Source organism: Cervus elaphus, chromosome 13, assembly GCF_910594005.1.
Source record: "Cervus elaphus chromosome 13, mCerEla1.1, whole genome shotgun sequence".
NCBI lineage: Eukaryota > Metazoa > Chordata > Mammalia > Artiodactyla > Cervidae > Cervus > Cervus elaphus.
The window spans coordinates 57,199,781-57,213,844 of NC_057827.1; the positions used below are offsets into that span (position 1 = coordinate 57,199,781).

Consider the following 14,064-nt stretch of genomic DNA (forward strand, 5'->3'; position numbering starts at 1 on the left):
ACCCCCTGCATTGGAAGGTGAGATCTTGACCATTGGACTGCCAGGGAAGTCCCCTTCTGTTTATTTTTCATTCTCAACGTGCTTAATTTGAGCTCCACAAGGGTAGTTTTTGGTCCTTCTTTTGTCCTAGGTGCCTAACTCAGGGCCTGGCCCCTATTAGAAACTCTGTGGAGATTTGCTGATGAAAAGAGTGAATGAATATGGTGTTAAAATCAGGATTTGTGAAAGAGTCTGAGAGCGCAATAGCAGAAATACTCCAAGTCTTTCAGGGGTCACTGCCTCTGTAGGATGCTCCCCTCCATGATGTTTTCCTTAAACCATTTTTCGTGACTGTCAGATTGTAATTATAGAATGAAATAATTATAGGCTATCTCCAGCTCCATGCTGCCAGAATTCTCCTGGTTCTCAGCCCTCTCTTTAAGAGAACTATCAACCTACTCTGCAATTCCCACCACACCCTTCCCTCTCCCTCTGATTAACTGCACTTACCCTTTTGTTCCTATATAATAGAAGTATTTAACTTTTTGATTTAATGTGGGCATTTAATATATGCCCTAAGCAGCTGCCTCAGTCACGTAGCCAGTGCCTAGAGGACAGATGCATCATGCCTTTCTCCACACAGAACTTTCTGCATTGCTGTGAGAAAGCAGGCTTGTCCCAGGGGAAACAATGATCACAGTTGCTTTGTGCTCAGTAGGACCATAAACGCCAGCAGCAACCAATAGCAAAGTCTGAGAGTACTTCACTCCCTACCCAAAATCTACCTCACTGTATTATTTAGCTGACTTTCTCTCCAGAATGCAGCCATTCAGGACCACAACGCACCAGTGAACTTTTAGCCAAGGGGTTGGAACAGTTAAGATTGAGGGACTTCTTAGATGTGATTTGGGAAGGGATCCAAAGGATAGCCGAGTGAGAGATCACCCAGACTTTTTTCTAAGATGTAAAGATAGTAGCATGTAGAGACATCTACGTGGTAAAGAATCCGCCTGTAATGCAGGAGACCCCGGGTTCGATCCGTGGGTGGGGAAGATCCCCCGGAGGAGGGCATTGCAACCCACTCTAGTACTCTTGCTGAGAGACTCCCCATGAAGAGAGGAGCCTGGCAGGCTGCAGTCGTAGGATCCCACAGACCTGGACACAACTGAAGCAACCAAGCAGTGGCAGAGACATCTACAAAGGTGTTTGTTTTCCTAAGTCCATCATGACGGATAGACCATCTGTAAGTGCCTTCCTTTTTTATTGACATGTTTATTGCCTGTCTCCCCACCCCCAGGATGGAAGCTTCAGAGGGGCAGAGACTGCTTTATTTACTGCCTCATCCTCTACAGTCCGTAAGGTCACAAAGAATAGGACACAACTGAGTGACTGAGCATGCATGCACTTCTACACTTAGAACAGTGCCTGGCACATACCGGCCACTCAGTAAATGTTTCTTTACGCTCTCTCTCTTTTCTTTTTTTTTTTTTTTTTGAAGTTTTTATTTTGTACTGGGGTATAGCCAATTAACAATGTTGTGATAGTTTCAGGTAAACAGTGAAGCGACTTAGCCGTACATATACACGTATCCATTCTCCCCCAAACTCCCCTCCTATCTGGACTGCCACAGGACACTGAACAGAGTTCCGTGTAGGACCTTGTTGGTTATCCATTTTTTTTTTTTTTTTTGGTTATCCATTTTAAATATAGCAGTGTGTACACGTCCATCCCAAACTCCTCAGTAAATGTTTCTTGAATGAGCTGAGTGGGCTCAAGTAGTAAAATAGGAGGACACTCACTCCCAGCATCCAGGGAACAGATGGAGCTGCTGTGGGGGCCGTGATGGGTGTCTGGGCACAAAGATGAGAATGAGAGCTGAAGTTTATTGGTACTAAGGAAGTAGCCATTGCAATGTCAAAGGGACAGCTGCTCAGCCAGTCTTCTTCTTTTATGGACATCTGGGGGTCATTAAATCAAGTCTGCAATTCTGGACTGCATGGCCAGTCTCACAATTCTGGATAGGACACTGTGGAATCCCTGGGCCCTAAGCAGAGTCCTCGGGGAGCAATGCAAATGGCCCAGGGGACTATCTATTGCCATTTTCTCCTCTGCTGCTGGTGGGGAATGGCACAGCTTGCATTTGAACTTGCTCTTTCCCTGGAGCCTAACATCTACACATCCAGCTCTTTGTCCCAGAATTTATAACCCAAAGTCTATATAGACGTTCCTGTAACCTTTGATGTCCTTAAACTTGTTGCTCCTCAGATTCGCTTGGATTTGCCTTTGGCCACTCTTGAAGGGGATAGCCTCCAGAGTGAGGCTGGCTTTGTGATGGGGTTTGAGGACTCCAATGCTGCAGCAGAGAAAACAGACTGTCAGAAAACCATGGGATTATGATAACCCTAGAGCCCCTTTCTACTCAGAAGCCACACTTCCCCCTTCCCCTTCCCCTATATCTAGAACAAAGGACAGTTCCACACCGAGGATAAAAGATGGGAGGGAGAGTGGGCTCTGCCAGCACTCACAGGACTCTCTGCTGTCTCCTGAAGAGACCACTTCCTTCCACAGTCAGCACACAGTCTTCAACCTGCTCCGAGAGGGGGTTTGAAAATACCACCTGTATAGAGAGCGGCTGGTTCACAATGGCTGCTCCTAAAACCTGAACAGGAAAATCCAGAGAGGAGAGAGCAGAGAATTAGTCTCATCCCCCAGTTCATCAGACATTTATGGAGGGCACTGTTCCCTAGATCTGCTTCCTAAAGAACTAGATTTCCATGGCCTGTGTTTTTCCAAGTATGGACAACTTAATGGATTGTCATTAACCTTTTTAAAAAATGAAATAGATCAGTGCCACCAAACCAGCTCATGAACAAAGGCTAAAAGATCTTCTCTACACAGGAAACACAGAAAAGGTTTATAAAAATGAACCCAAAACAACAAAGTAAACAGTAATGGGATCATATTTATCAATAATTACCTTAAATGTAAATGGGTTAAATGCTCCAACCAAAAGATAAAGACTGGCTGAATGGATACAAAAACAAGACCCCTATATATGCTGTCTACAAGAGACCCACCTCAAACCTAGGGACACATACAAACTGAAAGTGAGGGGCTAGAAAAAGATATTTCATGCAAATAGAGACCAAAAGAAAGCAGGAGTAGCAATATTCATATCAGATAAAATAGACTTTGAAATAAAGACCGTGATAAGAGACAAAGAAGGACACTACATAATGATCAAAGGATCAATCCAAGAAGATGTAACAATTACAAATATATATGTACCCAACTTAGGAGCACCTCAATACATAAGGCAAATGCTAACAAGTATGAAAGGGGAAATTAACAGTAACAAAATAATAGTGGGGGACTTTAATACCCCACTCCTATGAATAGATCAACCAAACAGAAAATTAGCAAGGAAACACAAGCTTTAAATGATACAATGAACCAGTTAGACCTAATTTATATCTACAGGGAATTTCACCCCCAAATAATGGATTTCACCTTTTTCAGTGCACACAGAACATTCTCCAGGATAGATCACATCCTGGGCCCTAAATCTAGCCTTGGTAATTTTTAAAAAATTGAAATCATTTCACACATTTTTTCTGATCACAATGTGGTAAGATTAGATGTCAACTACAGGAAAAAAATTACTAAAAACACAAACATATGGAGGCTAAGCAAATGCTTCTGAATAACCAACAAATCATGGAAGAAATAAAAAAGAAAATCAAAATGTGCATAGAAACAAATAAAAATGAAAACATGACAATCCAAAACTTATGGGATTTGGTAAAAGCAGTGCTAAGAGGGAGGTTCATAGCCATACAAGCCTACCTCAAGAAACAAGAGAAACACCAAATAAACAACCTAACTTTACACCTAAAGCAACTGAAAAAAGAAGAACAGAAGAACCCCAAAGTTAGTAAAAGGAAATAAATCATAAAAATCAGAACAGAAATAAATGAAAAGGAAACAAAGGAGACTATAACAAAATCAACAAAACTAAAAGCTGGTTCTTTGAGAAGATAAATAAAACAGACAAACTGTTAGCCAGACTCATCAAGAAAAAAAGGGAGAAGCAGCAAATCAATAAAATTAGAACTGAAACTGGAGAAATCACAACAAACAACACAGAAATACAAAAGATCGTAAGAGACTACTATGTAATTACATGCCAATAAAATGGACAACTTGGAAGAAATGGAAAAATTCTTATAAAAGTATAACCTTCAAAAACTGAGCCAGGAAGAAATAGAAAATCTTAACAAACCCATTACAAGCACAGAAATCAAAACTGTAATCAAAAATATGCCAACAAACAAAAGCCTAGGACCAGACGGCTTCACAGGTGAGTTCTACCAAAAATTTAGAGAAGAGCTAATACCTATCCTACTCAACCTCTTCCAGAAAATAGCAGAGGAAGGCAAACTCCCGTTCTAAGAGACCAACATCACCCTAATATCAAAACCAGACAAAGATGGCACCAAAAAAGAAAACTATAGACCAATATCACTGATGAAAGTAGATGCAAAAATCCTCAACAAAATTCTAGCAAACAGAATCCAACAACATATTAAAAAGATCATACAACTCATGACCAAGTGGGCTTTATCCCAGAGATGCAAGGATTCTTCAATATTTGCAAATCAATGTGATACACCATATTAACAAATTGAAAGATAAAAACCATATAATTATTTTTAATAGATGAAGAGAAAGCCTTTGACAAAATTCAACACCCATTTATGATAAAAACCCTCCAGAAAGCAGGCATAGAAGGAACATACCTCAACATAATAAAAGCCATATACGACAAACCCACAGCAAACATTTTCCTCAATGGCAAAACATTGAAAGTATTTCCTCTAAAATCAGGAGCGAGACAAGTGTGCTCATTCTCACCACTACTATTCAACATAGTTTTGAAAGTCCTAGCCACAGCAGTCAGAGAAGAAAAATAAATAAAAGGAATCCAGATTGGAAACGAAGAAGTAAAACTCTCATGGTTTGCAGATGACATGATCCTCTATATAGAAAACCCTAAAGATACCACCAGAAAATTACTGGAGCTAATCAATGAATATAGTAAGGTTGAAGGATATAAAATTAATACACAGAAATCCCTTGCATTCCTGTACACTAACAATGAAAAAACAGAAAGAGAAATTAAGGAAACAATCCCATTTGCTATTGCAACAAAAAGAATAAAATACTTAGGTATAAATTTACCTAAAGAAAGCAAAGACCTATGTATAGAAAACCATAAAACACTGATGAAAGAAATCAAAGATGACACAAATAGATGGAGAAATATACCATGTTCATGGATTGGAAGAATCAATATAATGAAAATGAATATACTATCCGAAGTAATCTATAGATTCAGTGCAATCCCTATTAAGCTACCAATGGTATTTTTCACATAACTAGGACAAATAATTTCACAATTTGTATGGAAACACAAACAACCTCAAATAGCCAAATCTATCTTGAGAAAGAAGAATGGAACTGGAGGAATCAACCTTCCTGACTTCAGACTATATTGCAAAGCTACAGTCATCTGTACAGTATGGTACTGGCACAAAGAAAGAAATATAAATCAGTGGAACAAAATAGACCAGAGACAAATCCATGCACCTATGGACAACTTATCTTTGACAAAGCGGGGGGGAAATATACAATGGAGAAAAGATAATCTCTTTAACAAGTGGTGCTGGGAAAACTGGTCAACCACCTGTAAAAAAAAAAAAAAAAGGAAACTAGAACACTTTATAACACCATACACAGAGATAAACTCAAAATGGATTAAAGATCTAACTGTAAGACCAGAAACTATAAAACTCTTAGAGGGAAACTTAGGCAGAATACTCTGACATAAATCACAGCAAGATCCTCTATGACCCACCTCCCAGCAATTGTAATGAGATGGATGAAATTGGAGCCTATTATACAGAGTGAAGTAAGTCAGAAAGAGAAATACTAATTCAGTATATTAATTTATATATATATATATAGAGAGAGAGAGAGAGAGAGAGAGAATTTAGACGATAACGATGATCCTATATACAAGACAGCAAAAGAGATGCAGATGTAAAGAACAGACTTTTGGGCTATGTGGGAGAGGGTGAGGGTGGGATAATTTGAGAGAATACCATTGAACCATGTATATTACCATATGTAAGCTAGATGACCAGTGCAAGTTTGATGCATGAAGCAGGACACTCAAAGCCGGTGCTCTGGGACAACCCAGAGGGATAGTATGGGGAGGGAGGTAGGAGAGGGGTTTGGGATGGAGGAAGGTAGGAGAGGGGTTCAGGATAGGGGACACTTTTGTACCCGTGGCTGATTCATGTTGATGTATGGCAAAAACCACCACAATATTGTAAAATAATTAGCCTCCAATTAAAATAATTGAATTAATTTTTAAAAATGAAATACAATAGAATATCAGTGTTCATCACAGAAGATATTGTTATGTGAAACTTTTGCTTGACTTATACATGTATGGACATTTGTGTAAAATATTTCTACTCAACCCATCATATGGAAAGGTCTGATGACTTGGGAGTCTTCAGTAATATTTCCTCTGCTGCAAGGATTTCATCAAAATGTGAAATAAATAACAGCTCCAAAGGATTCTCAGGGATAATTTGAGTGGATAGGATCATTTGGGGGCAGTTTTTGTTTTTTCTTTTCAGTCTAACTCCATCCCTTCCCACCCTTTTATCTTGGTTGGCTCAGGTTCTTTTCACACCAGTGTGTGAGTCAAGACCAGTGGATCATTCAGGGCTTAGAGAGAAGGAAGTAGCCTCAGGAAACTTGGAGGCACCTTTGGAAACCCTCCCTAAAATAGACTCCAGTGGCTGGGCTTGCCAGACGCACCCCACCAGGGGGCACCCCAGGCTCACTCGGCAGGATCTAGGAGGCTGCGTGGCCTTGGGAAAACAGCACTGGCAGGAAGAGCCCTGTGACATCTCCCCACCAGAATGTCAGAGAAAGAGGGGTCCTCAGAAGCCATCTAGTCTAAGCCCATCAATGACAGTTCAAGATGCAGAAGCCCAGGGCTTGTCCAAGGATCCACAGCCAGGAACTAGCACATCAAACCTGAGCTGACCTTTGTTCAGGCAGCTCTCTTCCCCCACTCAGGATCCTCCCATTTGAGCCCATGTTTCCTCATGTTGACCCTGGGGAAGGCCAACAGTGGGAGGAGCTACAACAGAGGGGTCTCTCCCCAACCTCCCCGTGGCAGTTGCTCAAGGGGCACCCATAAGGCCTCTCAGGGTACAAGAGGATGGAGACCTCATCCAGTGTTTTCTGATAAACCTGCTCCTGGTGGGGAGGTTCCTGGAGGCACCAGAAGAGGCAGGAGACAGGAGGGGCTGCTCTCCTGAGCAAGCTCTCAGGGGTCTCCATCCTCCCCCACCCTCCACCCCTCAGTGAGTCCCAAGGAGCCCCCAGGCCACGTGCAGGGCTCTTGCCTACATTAATCACGATGCTGGGATAGGCTAAGGTGATGATCTTGTTCACCAGGATCTTCTCGGGACTGCTCTTCTCTTCACCCAGGGCACTGATGCGGATCAGCTTGTCTGTGGACAGGTACTGGCTGTACTGGGAATAGGGGATTTTGCAGGGATAGGTCTTTGCTAGGGAGAGAACACAGGATGAGGTGAGACTCACTAGAGAAATCAGCTGGGCCTGGGTGGCTCTGGGACCCTACTACGCAGAGGAGAGGCCATCCTGTACTGAGCCCCAATGAAGCAGGTACTCATTTTTCTGTTGGAGGGGCTGAGAGGTGAAATGGCTTGCCCAGGGTCATTCTACTAGTATGTGGGTGCACTGAGGCTCTAACCAAGGTCTGGAGGACTTCAAATCCCAGGCTTTCCTCACTAGCCCGGCCTATATCCCTTGAGGTAGTAAAGGAAGGATTGAGGAGAAGGAGAAGGAGAAGGAGGAGGTTAAAGGAAAGAAACAGAAGGAGTAGAGGAGAGGGAAGGAAGGAAGGAGGAGGACTGTGTTCTGGAGGAGACACTAGGAAGACAGTTGTCACAGGGATCTGCCCCCAAACCCTTGCTGGCTGGCTTGACCCCCCTTATGGCATTTCCATAAGATACTCTGTGTTCATGCCCACACCCAGAGCCCATACCTTCTTCAGGAGAGAGTGTGATGAAGGCTGTGTCCTGCCAGAATGGGATCAGGGGGCTGCCGTCATGCAGCAGAGACTGGGCACTCAGGTTCACTTTGAGGTCCTTGAACTGGGGCGACATGTTGAGGGCCAGCAGGACAAACCTTATATCCTGGCCCATGTTGGGTGAGTCGAGCAGCTGGAATTTCAGGGAGACCTGGACAACATTACTGGGCTGGAGAGAAGGAGTAGCCAGGCTCCGTGGACTGTCGCTCAGTGGCACGGACCTAGGTCGCAATTCTGCTCGGAGAAAGCCTGGGGACCTTCCAGCCTTCAGCTTCTGAAGAGCCTTCAGAAACACCTGCCTCTCCTGGAGAGAACCTGGGAGGGCAGAGCAAAGCCCCAGTGCCCTCATTTCAAATTCCACCCCCTGAGACTCTCCGTCTGAGGCTTTCTCTGCCACCAGACTGACTCACCTCATGCATGGAGCAGACCGAAAGTGCTAGGAAATTTACGCTCCCCAAGAGCAGCCCTCTCCAACCCCTGACCAAAAAGAGTTGGTGGATAGATAGCCTAGGCCCCTTGCCTCCTGGGTGGGATAAATCTGTGGTATTGTTCTACACTTTACACTAAATCTCTGACAGGATTGCCAAATTTAGCAAATAAAAATACAGAGCAGTTTAATTTGAATTTCAGATTAACAACAAATGATTTGGCCACAGTGAGACCACAGCATTCTTCATCCTACATTTTCTGTCACCCCACTGGCAGGGACCCCAGCAGACTGAGCCCCAGCCACTCGCCCACAGCGCTACCAGGCCTGACAAGGCTCCCAGTATTGGCTTGCTCCCCTTCCTCATCTCAATTGCTCATTCTCCTTCCTTCCAGTAGCTTTTAAATCTCCTCACTGATAAACCACTTGTCCTTGAAATGATCCCCAGTGAAGATAGCCGCGCAGAGAATTGAGGTGGAGGGATGGATTGCCAGTACCCTGGATGTGTTCAGAGCTTGTCTCTTAGGCTTGGACTCTGGGCCTTCTCTGTGTTGGCCCCAAAGGTTCACATAGACAGACACAAACACGTACTTTATGGCACTTCCAGAAATCTCAGGTGCTCCCACCACCAGCCCACACAGTCCTGATTCATTCCTGCTTAGATGCTGCTCCTCACCCTGCTTCTGGCCCTCTTAGATTGCATAATTTTTCTTGGCTCCCTAGTGGTCGAAACTGGTGGTTGGTCTCAATTTCCAGGAATCAGTCCACAGCTGACTGATGTAGATGCCCCTTGCCCCACTGGCTTGGGTCAGAAGACCCTGCCAGGGCTCCCATCTCTCAGAACCACCCTCTGCACGGGGTGGGTGTGGGAGTGAGCATTTGGCCTTACATCGGCTGCAGTGCTGGCTGTGGTCTGGCCTGTCCTCCAAACACCCAATAAAACATGAATCAAACAATAAGTTAAATGAAATTAATAAAATTAATTTGTAGGAGAGAGTTTACTCAATCTCCTGCCCTCTTCAGTTTGATTTTTCAGGAAGACAGGGGCAAGGAGGTCATATACTATTGCTGTATGATGGCTGTCGATGGCCCTGCAGCCACGTGACTGTGTTGTGGAGGGTGCTCACTGCCTGTGGGGAGTGGGGTGGGGATGGGCATGAGGAAGCGAGGCAGTGGGGACCCCAAACTGGGCCCTTGAACCTGAAGGGCTGAGGAGACAGTGGGCCTGGGTCCCAACTCCCCTACTGCAGAGGACTGTCCCAGTTGGCGGAGAGATTCCCTGGGGCCTTGGGGAAGGGGCCTACAGGACTTGGACTCTGCAGGGGCCTGGCTTGGTCATACCTTCTGCATACTTGTAGTCTTCCGTGATGTCATCCCGCTCATCACTCTGGATGCTCTTGGTACTGATAAAATTGCCAACAGTATTGGTGTCCTGGTGAAGTTTCTGCTCCTTCCCTCCAAAGACCAGCCAGGCCATGCAGTCAGCATTCACCATGGAAAAGGCGAAGGCTGTGTCGTAGTTCAGATCCACCTCTCCTTCTTTGATGGCTCTGACGGAGGCAGGGCCACAGCAGTAGAGGCCTGAAGGGGAACAGAGGAGCCTCGGTGGGCTGTGGCTGCGGGGCCGGGTCGGGGTGAGGGCTGTTTCTGTGGTGGTGGGCTCTGCCTATCCTCCCAAGAGTCTCACCATTGCTTGTCTCCTGAGGTGTGGCATCCAGCACCTGCCAGCCTCCAAATCCAGGTGGGAGGTCGTTCCGTGCCATCCAGCACTCATTCCACACGTGGAAATTCCTGGGGCAGAAGCCAGAGGAGTGGGTGTCAGGTGAAGCTGAGGGAGAGTTGGTGGTGCTCGAGTTCTTTCTGGAGTTAGGCACGGGATGATGAGTGATGGACAGCTAGATAGAAATTCAGGGTGCTGCAGGCCTGCACACCTCTGTGGGAGGCAGGTGACCACCCTTCCTCCTGTGAGCCTTAGCTTGCCCAGAAAGGAGCTTTCCTCTCTTTGTAAAGAGTGAAGTTTCCAGAGCCAATGGAAACCCTTCACTCTCTCTCAAAAGACTCTTGTAGCCCTTTCTCGTGTCTGCTGTCCACTCACAGAGGCAGTTACGGGCTCACCCTTGTCCAGAGGTGAGACTTCAGGCCATCCTGTGATCAGAGCCACAGGTTGAGTATTAAATGAAGGAGGTTGAAAAAGAGGAAAACTCCCTCAGTGCAGAGAGCTCTTGTGATGTGATGTGTTAAACTCAGAAAATGGTTGTATTTGTGTTTGGCTGCTTCCCAGCCTTAGGGTTGAGGATAGCAAGGCTCGGGGCTGGTGAAATGGGGGGTGCATGGGAAGGTAGCAGGCTTATGGGGTTTACCCCAGAAAGAGATGTCTCTCACCAGACAGTGTCCTTCTTCTTATTCTCCAAAATCCTGCCTGTGTTGTCATAATACTCATCAATGATCAGATTTCCGTCTGTGTCATGGCCAGAGTCGAAGTTGGTGATCACTCGGGTGGGGATCCCCAGGCACCTCATCACTGTAGAAAGGGCAGAAATCTCCTGTGGGCCTTGGATTCCTGGGCTTAGCGCTCTCAGCTCAAGAAAATCATACCCTTGGCAGGCAGGAGCTGTCTGGGGCACCAGGTTGATGACACTTATGACCTCCCTCCCCACCTTCCTGAGCTCCTCTTCCTAATGCTCTGCACAAAGGTGAGAGCTTGTGTGCTCAGACAAGCTCTCCTAGGGTCAACAGAGGGTCTAGCAAGTTTGGGGTTTCCCTGCCCTAGCCAGCAAGGTAGCAGAGGCAGGTACCTTGGCAAAACTCAGTAGCCTGACTTGTCTCACTTCCCTCCTGGCCATAAATCTCTATCTTCAAACCAAATAGCTGAATTTCTTTTCCCTCCTGTGGTAAAGATTAAGACCATCAGATTCTTAGGCAAAGAGTTCTGCTGCTTGGATTTCCCTTTCTCTGTGGTTGTACTGTCTTGGAAGCTTATCAAAGGAAGTATTTACAAATCCAGCCAGGAAGGCAAGGAGGCTGTAACAAAGGCTAGAAAAGTGAGAATCAATGCCTAATGGAGAAATTCTTAAAAGAAAGTAGAATGCTGTCTTTATGATTTTTCTTGTCGTTAAATAAGCAATCAGTAGCATGAAATATATTGCTCCCTAACACTCTTTCAACAAGTAATTTTAGCATTCCTGATAATCCTTGCCTGAATTAACGCTATGCTCAATTGATTGTGTGCTAAGTTACTTCAGTCGTGTCCAACTCTTTGCGACCCCACGGACTGTAGCCCGCCAGGCTCCTCTGTCCATGGTATTCTCCAGGCAAGAATACTGGAGTGGGTAGCCATTCTCTTCTCCATGGTGGTACCAAAATGATTATATTCTAACAGTATCATTTTTCCCATATGTATTAGCTGGCATTCTTCTATAAAGAAAAGCATTTCAATCTCCCTCTCCCATATTTTGGTATTGTTATGAAGTGAAGTGAAGTGAAGTGAATCTCTCAGTCATGTCTGATTCTTTGAGACCTCATGAACTGCCAGGCTCTCTGTCCATGGAACTCTCCAGGCAAGAATACTGGAGTGGGTTGCCATTCCCTTCCCCAGATCTTCCCAACCCAGGGATCGAACCCAGGTCTCCCGTGTCTCCTGCATTGCAGGCAAATTCTTTACCATCTGAGCCACCAGGGAAGACTGGTATTGCTATACCTCTTGGAATCTGTCTCAAGGGGGGAAAATAGAAATTTATCTACAGAGATATCCATCACAGCATTAAAGTTAAAAAAATATATGAACCCACTGTATTGTTATTGGTTCATATATTTTTTTAAACTTTAGCAGAGGTTATTTTTAGACATTTGCTTGGTTTCTAATTTTTTTCCCCTGTTGTAATTAATGCTATGATGGATATCTCTGTAGGTCAATTTCTGTTTTTCCCCCTTGAGACAGATTCCAAGAGGTAAAATGACTGAGTCAAAAAATACAGATATTTCTAATAGTTCTTCAAAAATACCACTGTCATTTAAAAATGTTTATAATTTTTAGTTTAGATACTTATTTGTAATAAGCATTTAATTGCTTGTAGTCTTCAGTTTAGGGTCCTTCTTTGGCACACAGCCTCTCCAGGCTGGGGTGGGGATACATCCCTGGATGCAGCCCAGGAAGGGGAGGAGAAAAGCCCCAAAGGGGAGCCATGCACTTCCCTGGAGTGGCAGGTCTGCACAGGGCCAAGGAACGAGGGTGGGGAATGCGCAGAGCTGATAGTGAATTGTAGGTGGAGGTGACTCAGGGCCACCCCAAAGAGTAGGATGAAGGTGGGAAAAGCTGCCACTGAAGGAACATGAGATAGGGGTGAAGCAAGAGCATGACTCAAGAGAATTACCATGGGCACATTAATGCTAAGATTACAGTCAGGAGGGTGGGTGACACTTATGGTAATAAGAGCACATGCCAAAGAGGGGTGGTCAGAGAGAGCAGGGAGCAAGCCTCCATTCTTCACCCTGATTGCTAAATTCATGAAGTGTCAGTGGTGGTGTCAGCTGCTGCTAGACATGGCCAGATAGGCACTTTCCTACCCAAGCACAGGTCACTGGTCTCATGGCACTCGGAGTTCTCTGCTACACATGGTATATGGCATGTAATGATTTATTTATGAGTCTCTCCTCCTGAGGGCAGGGATTGTGTGATAGTCATCTTTATCATTATACAACCATTAACAATACAAGGCAGGCCTGTTCTGCAGAAACGTGGGTGCATCTTTGCTGGAAGAGTGAATGAATGTCTTGAATCTTATGTCCATTTTGACAATTTCCAACTGAAGGCTGTGTGCTGTGCTGTGGATACCAAGCTTGACTTTCCACAGAACATAAGCTTTGAGTGGTAATGCTTCTGCTGCTAAGTCACGTCAGTCGTGTCTGACTCTGCGCGACCCCATAGACGGCAGCCCACCAGGCTCCCCCGTCCCTGGGATTCTCCAGGCAAGGACACTGGAGTGGGTTGCCATTTCCTTCTCCAATGCATGAAAATGAAAAGTGAAAGTGAAGTCGCTCAGTCGTGTCCGACTCTTAGCGACCCCACAGACTGCAGCCCACCAGGCTCCTCTGTCCATGGGATTTTCCAGGCAAGAGTACTGGAGTGGGGTGCCATTGCCTTCTCCATGAGTGGTAATGGGTCTGCACTAATGCATTCTCACCATTTCCTCATCGTGCCTCATGAGAGGACTGGGATAGGGGACAATGGCTGTCAAAATGAGGCCACAGAGGGACGAGAGTGGTTCCCTGCACTGGGAGGAGGCCAAGCCTGTAGCTTCAGTGTCACGCAAAGGAAGCAGTGTTCAGACCTGCACAGTCACGCACGTACATGTTTCACAGGGTTTGCCCCCTCTGTCCTGCTTTCTCTGTCCCCCCACAAAGGGCTTCTGTCGTGGCTTCATCTCTCACCCTGTGCCCGTGACTCCTAAATTTGAAACTT

General features: G+C 45.2%; 1 protein-coding gene across 1 annotated transcript in view; it reads right to left on the reverse strand.

The window, feature by feature from the left end:
* Positions 1 to 1,633: 1,633 nt before the first annotated feature.
* The window catches only part of TGM5 (transglutaminase 5), a 30,391-nt gene continuing 17,960 nt past the window's right edge, over positions 1,634 to 14,064 (reverse strand). Inside the window, exons 7-13 of the mRNA XM_043922725.1 lie at positions 10,989 to 11,127; positions 10,294 to 10,397; positions 9,948 to 10,187; positions 8,135 to 8,494; positions 7,474 to 7,634; positions 2,505 to 2,638; positions 1,634 to 2,332 (exon numbers count right to left, since the gene is read on the reverse strand). Coding sequence (XP_043778660.1) covers positions 2,179 to 2,332; positions 2,505 to 2,638; positions 7,474 to 7,634; positions 8,135 to 8,494; positions 9,948 to 10,187; positions 10,294 to 10,397; positions 10,989 to 11,127 — 1,292 coding nt within the window. The 3' untranslated portion in view covers positions 1,634 to 2,178. The remainder of the gene's footprint in view (positions 2,333 to 2,504; positions 2,639 to 7,473; positions 7,635 to 8,134; positions 8,495 to 9,947; positions 10,188 to 10,293; positions 10,398 to 10,988; positions 11,128 to 14,064) is intronic.